Here is a 12,241-nt window from a genome sequence, read left to right as displayed (position 1 = left end):
TCGCTTTGGGTAAAAGTGTCTGTCAAATGAATAAATGTAAATGTAAACAGGACCTTATTGTAATGTGTTACCCAATTTTGTTTATGACAAACCATAATGATCATATCTGGAGTGTGAATCAGTAGAATCAGTAATAAAAGTCTGGTGTTTAAATACACGCTTTCCCTTCTTTAATTTGAAGTACACTATGCAAGACAACAACAAAACTAAAAAAATATATCATTGCTTTTCCAGAATAGAACAAATTTGACATATTCATTCAAACTCTCTTTAATGCCTTTTAATGTTACACATTTGTTACATGCTGCGGCACACAGAATTACAATAGCATATGAAGAGGTCTTCTGAAATGTGCACATCATGAATTAACTTTTTTAAATACAAATACAAATATATATATAATAATAATAATACATTCTTCGTCTCTTACCTTAGAAAAACATTATAAAATATATGTAAAATCTTTTATCTAGCCCAATAACTCAATAATTATTTGAACTATGTTCAAGGTCATAACATTACCTAAAAAACAAATACATTAATTTTATTAGCTCATAAAACCAACGTTCAACTAAAAGATAATGTATACCCACATCACACGTTGTGAAGTTCTCCAGCTTAGTTTCAGCGATTTGTGAAAGAGCTGTCAGCGTTTGAAGAAAAAGTAGGCAATTTTATGATTATCTTATTTCCTTCATTTTCAGTTTAAGTATTAAAAAAAAACATTCTCCATTTTTCACCCCTTTATTGTCGAGCAAGAACAATGTTATCACAAAGCATGAGAGGTGTGTTTTATAATCATTAAAAGCTTTCAAATACTATTCCATTCATTTGTGAAAAGGTTTGTTTTGAACACACATTATTCCTTTAAACCATTTTCATTACTCATCATGTGTTGTTAACAATGCTGATCATAACATGAAAATATTGCTCTCTAGACAGTATGTACACCACTAGTCTGTCGATTCATGTTGATTAGGTAATAGAAGAAAAATGGAATGCATTAATACACAAACATTATTATACCTGTAATGTGTATCAGTAGGATTAGTGATGAATGTTTTCACTTCTTATGTAAATGTAGCATTTATATATTTGATAATGACCAACAATCAAAGGCAAACAATTATATCTTTGCTTACTCAGAAAAGTCATAAATAAATACACCCATTTAATTTCTTAATGACAATTTTTAAAAATATTCTTCTAAAAATAAAACCGTAGGCTTGCAAAGAATTTCTATTAAAAGGCTATATGTAGGCTACATGGGAGTTCCCTGTTTAAACTAGAATTTGGCAGTATGCTGAGTTCAGCCATTTCTGTTTATAGAAAAATTGCATTCATGTCAAATCTATTGCTTTGTTTATGAATAGTGAGAATTTATCCATTTCATTTACAAAAATTGTATACATAAATATCTAAATATATATTTTTGTATAATAAATATGCTGTAATGCACTGATAATAGAACATTGCATTTTGTAGTAAGATAATTGTTTTGGGTTGGTTTAAAAAACAAAGATATTTATACACATCAAATTTGTGTTATTTATTTGTCAAGTGGATCAATGTCTAAAAATTAACTAAGGTTAACAGATGGAGATTAGATATAGCTGAAATGTGCCCTGAGTTGTGCCTGGCTGGGTACTCAGTCTTACAGGCTGTACACTCACTGAGTACTTTATTAAGAACAGTATGGTCCTAATAAAGTGCCAGACATGATCTTCTGCTGTTGTAGCCCATCCGCCTCAAGGTTCGACGTGTTGTGCATTCTGAGATGTTATTCTGATCACTACAATTGTACAGAGTGGTTATCTGAGTTACCGTAGCCTTTCTGTCAGCTCGAACCAGTCTGGCCATTCTCTGTTGACCTCTCTCGTAAACAAGGTGTTTCTGTCCACATAACTGCCGCTTACGGTGTTTTTTGTTTTTGGCACTATTCTGAGTCTCTAGAGACTTTTGTGCGTGAAAATCCCAGGAGATCAGCAGTTACAGAAATGCTCAAACCAGCCCGTCTGGCACCAACTATCATGCCACAGTCGAAATCACTGAGATTTGTTCCCCATTCTAATGGTTGACGTGAACATTAACTTGACCCATATTAACTCCTGACCCATATCTGCATGATTTTATGCACTACACTGCTGCCACATGATTGGCTGATTAGATAATTATATAAATAAGTAGATGTACAGGTGTTCCTAATAAAGTGCTCAGTGAGTGTATATGGTTAGGATTAGGGGTGAGGTAAGACAATTTTGGAGCACCTTCCTGCAATGGGACAAGCCTTCCTACTAGCACTTGTTCTGCCGTTCTCAAACACGGAGAGAAAGGTGATTTGATTGCGTGAAATACCTCAGGAATTAAAAGAATAATATTAAGATTAACCGTGCTTTTCAAATAATTATGTAAAGTCACCAGAAAGCTTTTCAGTATGCCATTGAGCGCTTCATCCAACACATTAAATTGGGCAAAGAAGGCATAACAGAGATGTGTTATTTAGACTCAAGACAAACGTTAATAAAAACACAAAGCCACATTTAATAGCCATTATAATTGATAACAACAGTGTAAGTGATCCAAACTGTTCTTAACATTTTGACAACAAATGCCCAATGGCAGTCCGTAGTTATTATTGCTTTTACTATAACCTGAATCAATATTTAAACCAATTAAATGTAACTTATTAAAATGAATTTACCTTGGTGAAAATGTAGGTATACATTAATTTGGGATTGTGGGTGGCACACAGCTGGATCCATTGTATGAACTTCAAGATTTTAAGACCTTGGGCACAATGTTTTACTATACTATTTGAACAATTTAGTTTAAAAGTTTAAAACATCAAAATACGCAGAGACTTACTTTAAACAAGAGCAAAAGCTTAGTTGGTCAAGCTAAGACTGGTGATTTTAAGCCTGGCTAAGCTAACGGTCTTTTGAACTGCACAGTGGCATAAGGAACATTTTCTATGGTTGAATATATTTCAGTAGTGGCCAAAGATGTTTTCTTCAAGTGAGACTGCTTGAAATTAATACTTGAATAATGAATGTCCTCATCCATCATGTTAGTTTGCTGCTTGGAGTCATAGATTGTAGACAATGGTGCAGTGTTGTCCACTGTAGCTGAATCAGACTGAGAGTTGGGACAGAGAAGAAAGCAGAAAACAAATATCAGTGACAAACATTTTTCAGTATTATGCGTTCAATAAATAATTTTTTTGGTCCAATGTTCTCACCTTTAAACCCTCTTTTGCATCCTCACACTTTTGAGATGGATTATCCTTCCTCCTCCTACATGAGGTAATATCAGGAGAAATAAAATTATGTCCCAATTTATAATAGGTTTCTTTAACTACTCTGTACTAGCATTAAAGTACATACAATACAATGTATTTATTGTGTTACTACATGTTGTTCTGCTGTGAAGATTCTCATTTGCTGCTACAGATGTTGAGGTTAGGTTAGGTAAGTAGGGTTAGGGTTAGGGTTAGGTTTTAGGGTAGGGGTTGGAGTAGGGTTAGGTTTAGGTTTAAAGTTAGGGGTAAGGTTAACAGTGATAAAAACATTGTAACAAATAAGTATATTGTTTCAAATGTAAATACGAAAAGATAAATGTACTACGAAAATATACTTAACGTTCAAAGCTTAAAACTCACAAACATTTAATGAAACTACACTATTCATCCCAGCTCATTCGGAAACCCTTGAACAACTGACATTAAAAACCTGCACACATTTACACATCGAGCAAAACAAGCCAGTTTTTCAGGTATTACAATACTTACATTTCTAAAAGCATAATTCAAGAACTTTAAGTACTTAAAAGGACATTGTGTGATTCCTGGATAAGAGTGAAACGTGGGAAAACCTTGGCTGTTCATGGCTGCGTGTAGCACCTTCCGCTCTGCATATCCTTTTGAACAACCTCAGTGACATGAAATAAGTTTAATTTTAACAAATACATGATGTTTTCAGTTTGACTTTAACTTTTTGGGTGCCACATTACAAAGCAGATTGTAGTTCATGCTTTGTAAAGGATCTGAATGGGGCAAAACTGATCAGGTGTTGCGTTACCCGACGATTTTCCGTAATTTACCGATTATTTGAAAAATTGACAGATAATTTCAAATGATAAAAAAACAAGAAAACAATTAGAACATAGTGCATCAGTTTTGACTTCACTCTTTCTCTTACTCTCCCGCTGTGTGTGTGTGTGTGTGTGTGCCCTGTTTATTGCCTGGTATTACAGATGTGATTTGGGTGATCCGATCGCAAATGGGCAGGTCCCCTCGCCATAATGTCCCAGGTAATATGCGTCTCTTTTGACCAATTGTGTACAGATTTCAAAGAGAGGGTCTCTGATTTCATGACTGCATCCATCAATCATTATGTCAGTGTGTTACTGCATGATAATAATGTGGAAAGAAGTGTGAGAACAACAATAAAACTAAAAAAAGTGACAGTTTCTGCCAATTACAATTTCCCGATTAATCTAAGCGCACATAAAGTTTAGAGCAGAATTTCAAAGTTATTTTAACGGAGAACCTGTAACTGAGCTTTAGATGTGTGTGTTTCTCATCTGTGTCACTTTATGTTAATATCAGGCACATTTAAAAAGTTCTGCAAACTTGTACATGTATGCACTTTTTCAAATTTTCAGACAGGATGGTCTTTTAAAGCAGCACATGACCGACAAAGTAAAAATCTTGAACACAGCGGTTGCTTAAATTCACTACATGCGCTAGGAGAGTCAAAAATCTGTTGGTACATGGACTACTGTCATGTGTATACCATTTTAATGAATGCTACGCCTACGAAAGTAGTCCTTATTCTAGCGCAACCTTTGGTGCCGACTATACTGAACCAGGCCGCAAACCTGCAGCCCATAATTAAGCACAGAAAAGCACTGTTTCTCATTTTACATGCAAAGAGGGTACTTATATAGTTGTCTTAAAAGGCAAAACGGAGCAAAAAAAGAGATAAATAATAAATACAAATTCAATTCTAATGGTTAGAGAGAGGGTCGAGTAATACATCTTTACCTATAGCACAGGATTCCAATAAGTACAAGAATCAGAAACACAGATAGTACGAATATTGTGCTCAATATTGCTGTGGTGTTATTTGGTTTTGTAGGTGCCTGGATTCCTGAAAACATGAACAATGAGGTACAGGCTGAGATTCAATAAGAGAAAATAGAGAAATACAATTATAATCATTATACAGTGTTAAAATTAAAACACTGTCTAACATCAGAATGATCATTTAAACACTAAAGCACAGCACATGTATCATGAGAGTTGTGTTACCTCCTGGATCACAGGAATACTCTTGCAGCTCCTCTCTACTGACTGAGTCCAGGTACAACTTGTTTAATTTTGTGACTCCATCTGTTACCTGATATCCATTCTTGTACCAAACATAAGTATGATTTAAATTCAGAGTGCATTTGGTTGAACAGCTTAATATCACTTTCTCTCCCTCTGATACTGTGGCTGGGCTGCTTGTCACCTGCGTATCTGAAAAACAAAAATCTTTTAAGCCGATATCTCTAGACATGAACATGAACACAATTTTTCTTTCAGTACTTCTCGTCAGAAGCGGCAAATGTGGGAGTCAAAGGTATAGTTCTGTCTGAAAACTATGACCTAATTTTCTCACCCTGATGTTGTACCAAACCCATATTATGGCCTATTCCTTCCATGAAACACAAAAGAGTTATTTATAGCAGATTGTCTATGATGCTCTTTTCCATACATTGAAAGTGAATAGTGACCATGGCTGCCAAGCTTGATTTTCCAAGTCAAGATTATCAGGTAATAACTATTTAAATTTGGGTTTGTTATTTACGCAAATCTATCTTGATATGCTTGATATGATTCCTATGGGCTACTTTTACAATACTTATGGTTATTGTCCTTTTTGGAGCTTGACAGAAACTGGTCCCAATCTACTTTCATTTTATGAAAGGGAACCTCTTGGGCATTCTGCCAAAAAAAATTTGAGTTGGGCCTATAAAAAAAGAAGGTCATATGGTTTACAACAACATGAGGGTGAGTGAGTGAATGATGACAGTATTTTCATTTCAGGGACAACGGACCTTAGATTTACTACCTAAACTCACAGTATTGCATAATTATTTGAAATCACTGAATTACACGACTCATACTTTTATTATTGCTGTCTCTCTCTTTATATTTTGCTTTAAATGTACAGAAGAGAGAACTCAGTAGAGTGAGTATGGGGCTGTTACAGTACAAATGTATATTGCTGAAATAAACAGAAATCATGCTGTACATTGGTACACAATATTCTTAACTTTTTCAAACAGCACCTGCAGTTCAGTCAGGGGCGTCGGACCATGGGTAATGACCAACAGAAAGGCTTCGTTGATATTCCATTATATTATCATTCGTTATATATATATAGTAATAACATGCTATTGGTTGGAATAAAACGTTTCCCACCTCTAAAAATGGGGAGTTCCCTTATAATCTGCCTTGTTAGTGACCCCCCTTCAACAAAAGCGAAAGTGGTCTTGTCCATCAGCCAGCATGTGGTCTAAACTGAGTACACGTCATGATGTCATTGTTTAGTCCATTAATGCATCTACAGAAATGAATCCAAAATCAGACATTCAAAATAAAAAGGAGATGATTTATGAGTTTTTTCAGAAGAAAAGGGAGCCATACCTGCCAATGTAGCTACTTGGGTGGTATTAACTGCTTAATATTCATTTAAGTATAGCCCAAATTAACAATTGATATGCGCCAAATTAAAGAATTTAGTTTGCTTTTGGCGTGAAAACAAATGGAAATATTCAGGTACATACCGGGTGGTAGGTAACATTATTAGCAACTGCATCATTACACGCTTTTCATTAAACAGTGAACAACAATCAGATGCTTGCTTAATAGAGTGACGGGCACAATTCATATCAAACTGTCAACATCAAAATATACTGTATGAATATTTTACTTCAGTGCAAAATTTACCAATAGATGTTTAACTATGATGCATAAACTCCTTATGAGGTACATGTGGAATTTTCCTCACATTAAGTCACAAATAGAAAATGTGAGTCGTTGCGCTCAGAGGTCGTTGTCTATTTATTTTAGACAGTACTGATTTAGCATGTGTTCTGAGTATCAATGTAAATAATTGTAAATAAAACAATTGTAACAATATGTAAACAATAAAAATTTAACAAAATATATATATAAAATAATACATGCATTTTCAAGACATTTATTGATGGAATATAATGAATATAATGAAACTGCAACCAATATGATGAAAAACTGGCAAAATATAATTTGTAAAATATATATTTTCAAATTGTGCATAGAAGGGTTACCTAGAAGATTAGAAGGTCCCTTCTTAAATAACAGCATGAGCTGAGAACTAAGTTAAATGGAAATTGAAAACCAAAATATACTTCGAATCTGGAAATCTGTAATAATACCCAGTCTTAATTTTAAGTTAATTTTGGACTCTGTGTAAATATCAGTTAGCAAGTTAAGACTTTCTAAAACTAGACTGAACGACCTGGCACCTTTCTCATTTCAGAAATGATATGGTGACTTTGCCAACAAGAAAACGTATTTAAGTTAAGAATTTAAACATATTATTTATTTTGTTAGTAGGCTTTATTTTATTTTTATTTATTTATTTTATAATGAATGGCTTGATTAAAATAATATTTGTGTTTGAAAATAAAAATGTATGAATTAGCGCAGTTAAATATCTGTAAAAATGTTTATACTGGATATTATTACCACCTCAAACCCAAATTGGTCAGGGGACCCTAAAATAGTTCTGTGCCCGGGGCAGAACATTTGGTGCTATACACCTATGAGTAGTTACCTGTGACAGTAAGAATAACTCCAGGTAAACCATTGTAAGAGTTTCTGTTAGTGATGATCCTGAATCGATATTCTCTAGAGTCGCTCATCTTGACGTCTTTGATTCTCAGTGTGTTCCCCAAATACTCCACACGACCAACAAGCCACGACTCTTTACGCAGGTCCAGGAAATCCCCAGGCTGAACGTAATACCAGAATGCTTTAATTACTGTATGACCAGCTGGATGTGAGTATAAAGAGGGAATGTCTACTGTTGAGCCAACCAAAGCACAGACTCTTGTAGAGGTGTAAGTCACATTCCAGCACTTACTCTTAGAAATGCCTGAAAGAGTCAAAGACTGCTGCTGTTAAATTAATATTGTAAAAGATGTGCAGATACAGACATGTATGAACCAACACTGATATTCCATTAGTGCTTTATAAAAGTAAGCGTCACACTCACACACAGGAGAGGAGGTATTTTTAAAGTCAGGAGAAAGAAAACAGGAATAGCTGACAGGATCTTCACTGGATTGCACTTTGATGCTTCTGGAATGATTATCTGTTATATATCGCCCATTTTGTTTCCAGTAGTACTTCTGAGGTATGGAGGTCAAAGTGCAGGAAGTGTCACAGGTCAGATTAAGTTCTCTCTGATTTCTCTGCTCTGTTGATTGAGGATTCATTTTCACCTGCAGGACTAAATATGTTAAATGTTAAGAATCATTTATTACAGGACAAATTAAGATATCTTGAGTCACTGACCAGAATCTAGCAGCAATTTCACCTGTGACTGTCAGATTGACTGCTGATGAGCTGAGATGTTTAACTCCATCCTTCATAATGAACATGAGGTGATATTCTCCAGAGTCTCTCTCTCTTAGATCTGAAATTATGAGTGTTGAATGTGTGTTTGTGTTTGTGATCTGATGTTTCACACGTCCTGAGTAATCAGAGTCTACAGTCAAATCTTCAGGTTCATCTTTGTGTCTCCAGTTTGTACTCTGTTTCTGACTGAACCAGAACACAGTTTTGATGTTTGTGTTTGAATAAGAGCATTTCAGTGTCACCTGAGTCTCCTTCAAAGCACAAATGTTCTGTTTCTCACAGGTCACAGGGAAACGGTCCAACGTTTGAGAGCCTGAAAAATTTGTATTGCATTAGGACCAACAAGTTTGTACCGTGTACTGTAGAGACTCACTATTCCAGCAATCCAATGTGTGTGGAAAAAAAGTCAAAGTCATGACCCATAAGGCAACTTTCACTGCACTTGACATTAGGTTTTCCTCAGATATTGAAACCATCATTCTTAACCTACAATTTAATTTGTACTAAAATAACTTGTTGGAATAAGTCTATGTTGGAATTATTTTTGATTCAATAACAGAACATAGAATCCATTTACACAATTATAATAAAAGGCATTACCTGTGATGTTCATCAGTAGGAGGATCACTGATAAGAGATTGGAGTTGAAATCCATTGTTTCACTATTTTGTGTATTCTTACAGAGTAGAATATAATCTTAGCCAACTTCGTCTCAGCACCACAAATCGACCACCGATACCACTCTCTTTTGTGGACCATGCAGTTTATTTAACACAGGACACGGAAACACACAAACATACACTCTCAATGTTGTGGTCTCTGAGACTGAAGGGTGTATAAGAGAGGAAATAATGAATCCCTTCTCCCATTTACAATGTAACTGCAAGTTAATCAAACATTTAAAGTACACGTGAGGCTACAAACATACATTTCTTGAGTAAAAAAGTCCCAAAACACTACTTTTCAATCAACTACATTATGTTTCCTTGAACTAACTCCGCCAATTTTTACATTTAAACTATGAATATGAAAATGAAAACCCCACTTTAAAAAAAAAAAAACATCAAACAAAACCTTTAACCAAAAAGCCCATTAACACAAAACTCTGAATATACATGAAACTAACGATGATAAAACACATGAACACAATACAGCATTTAAACACTTAACCCATCAATAATGACCTTAAACTTCTTAGACTTCATTGCATATGTTGCCTTTACCTGCTATCAGAATTATCGTAAATATGAGTTTCCCACTCGGAAGTTGCACATGAATGACCCCTCAAGTCGTATTTATGACTGGGAAACTCTGTGATCATTTTGATACCAAAGTTTCAGAGATGGGGGTAGTCCCAATTTTTCAACATGGCGGAGAAGAGTACGGTTCCTGTATTGAATGACAGGTTTTAATCACTTTTCTAAATACAGTTAATTGTTAGCGCTTGCTATTTTGGCTATATTCATTTATGTATATCAACAACCAGTTGATGCATGTTGTTCATTTTTACACTGTAAATATAGCTTGTATTTGACCAAAATTCCATTATCGTCTGCAAGCGGAGTAATATTTTTTATGGTGTCAAAATTAAAGTTCCTCAAGAAATCTAAAGTTTTAGGCACTTGTGAAAAATGTTGTATAGTGGAGTAAGTCTTAAAAAATAATGAAATAATTAGTTTTCATTTATCACTTAATGTCATACAAAGTCCAGTAAATATAAAAAAGCGAAATCAATATTCGGTGTGACGACCTTTGCATTTAAAACAGCCCCAATTCTCCTAGGTACACCTGGACACAGTTTTTATTGGTTGTTGGCAGATCAGATGTTCCAAGCTTCTTGGAGAATTCATCACAGTTCTTTTATCTATTTAGGCTGTCTCAATTGCTTCAGTCTCATTGTGTAATCTCAGACTGACCCGATGTTCAGTGGGGGGGCTTTGTGGGGGACATGACATCTGTTGCAGGGCTCCCTGTTCTTCTATTCTAATCTATTTGCAAATATCATATTTGGGAGTCTAACATTTATATTTCCTATTGACACACTAAAGCTGAAGATATAAATAACCATCTTAAGACAAATGCTTTTGTGAAACATATTATGTGCCTAAGACTTTTGCACAGTAATATAATATATATATATATATATATATATATATATATATATATATATATATATATACATATATATATATATACATATATATAATGAATGAAAGTTTATTCCAACAACAAAGCATTGAATGCAACTTACTCATAATTACCACTTTAGAATTGGGAAATAGAATCATTCCGATAGCACATAAAGGCAGCATTAATCTCTCTCTCTCTCTCTCACTCTCCGTAATGATAATAGGCAATGATGTTACTCAAATGTAAATCTAAAGATGTTAATAAAAAAACACTTCATAACGTTACATAATGCAATAATAATTTAATGAAAATGTAAAATATAGAGACAACTAATTAAACATTTTCTTTGACACGCAGAAAAGTTAGAACATGTTCAACAATTAAATGTTTCATGAAATGAATGTTAATGAATGTTCAATTTAAAGATCATGTATACATACATTAGGTTGAGGAGTTCTCAAACATGTTGTAGCTTTCAGTTTTTAAAAGTGCTCTCAATTTTTGAAGCTCTGGCAGGCAATCTTATAATCATATGTCCTTCCGTTTTTTTCTGTCTAGAGCGAATGCAGAGGAAAAAAATCCCCCTACCGCCTTGTTGTTGGGCAACAACAGAAGTTACTTAATATTTGTGGTTTTGTCCATTTCACAGTTTCTAGCGGATGCGATTTATGGTTGGTGTTGGTCATACATGTCTCTTCCTCTTTTTGAGGTGTCTTGTGCTGAAGTAATCGTAGTAGCATTACATTATTCATTTGCCTTATAAGGTCCCACACCTGTGTCTCATTTCTCGTTTGCCATTGCTTTCAGTAGCATGTGAGAAATACACATTTATAGTACACGCTTATGCAACTATGCACTTTCAAACAACGGTCGCTCAACATTTGGATTATACATCGTCCGGCTACTCGCCCTGATCCTCATGCTCACTATGATGGATTTCATCCAACAAGATATGCAAGTTCTCTGTTTATTCTTCTGTTGATGGTACAATTGCAAACAAATAGCTTGTGGCATTTGGGGTGTAGGTGTTTCTCCCATCAAGGTTTCTCTATTCACCATCATCATATTCATTATCTGAATGAACAATTGCTTTTCAAGCGGCAATGATTCTTTTGCGGCAATGTTTAACATTACAAGAGTATTCGATGCACATTGCACCCTGATATAACTGTTTGGTGTAAGAAAGTTATTTTACATCAGTACTGTATGCCGGAGTATAGAGAACGTGAATATACCTCAGGCCGTGTTGCATGTTGGGACAGGGGCGCCATCTTGTGAGGATCACACTTTGTGACCGATACCTACTTACCTTTTGTTTGGCTAAACTGCTGCTTAAATAGTTCATATCTTGATGAAGAAGGGAAGAGATGAAGAAAAACTTGCATGCCTGCTTGAGGTGGATACATTTTTATTTTGCAAAAAGACATCACTCAAAAA

At 34.7% G+C, this 12,241-nt stretch overlaps 1 protein-coding gene across 2 annotated transcripts; it reads right to left on the bottom strand.

Moving 5' to 3' along the window:
• Nucleotides 1-270: 270 nt before the first annotated feature.
• LOC127641513 (uncharacterized) lies at nt 271-11,320 on the bottom strand. 2 transcript variants are annotated; one of them, XM_052124555.1, is made up of 9 exons: nt 11,245-11,320; nt 9,275-9,499; nt 8,634-8,987; nt 8,310-8,546; nt 7,869-8,189; nt 5,312-5,521; nt 5,045-5,150; nt 3,239-3,293; nt 271-3,135 (listed from the first exon to the last, which is right to left on the bottom strand). In XM_052124555.1, exons 2-9 carry the CDS (start codon nt 9,327-9,329, stop codon nt 2,923-2,925), a joined length of 1,551 nt encoding a protein of 516 aa, XP_051980515.1. In that variant the 5' UTR covers nt 9,330-9,499; nt 11,245-11,320; the 3' UTR covers nt 271-2,922. The 2 variants fall into 2 exon arrangements, with proteins under 2 accessions (XP_051980515.1, XP_051980514.1); XM_052124554.1 differs by having other exon boundaries at nt 9,275-9,419; nt 11,245-11,293.
• Nucleotides 11,321-12,241: the final 921 nt, after the last annotated feature.

This window comes from Xyrauchen texanus, chromosome 50, assembly GCF_025860055.1.
Source record: "Xyrauchen texanus isolate HMW12.3.18 chromosome 50, RBS_HiC_50CHRs, whole genome shotgun sequence".
NCBI lineage: Eukaryota > Metazoa > Chordata > Actinopteri > Cypriniformes > Catostomidae > Xyrauchen > Xyrauchen texanus.
The sequence above is the reverse complement of the archived record's forward strand: the minus strand, read 5'-3'. Positions and strand labels throughout refer to the sequence as shown.

Coding starts and splice junctions, on each gene's coding strand:
- LOC127641513 (XM_052124555.1), bottom strand. CDS start 9,329: ATGGATTTCAACTCCAATCTCTTATCAGTGATCCTCCTACTGATGAAC. Junction 5,151..5,311: donor GTATTCCTGTGATCCAGGAG/GTAACACAACTC, acceptor TCATGTTTTCAG/GAATCCAGGCACCTACAAAA. Junction 3,136..3,238: donor ATGCAAAAGAGGGTTTAAAG/GTGAGAACATTG, acceptor CCCAACTCTCAG/TCTGATTCAGCTACAGTGGA.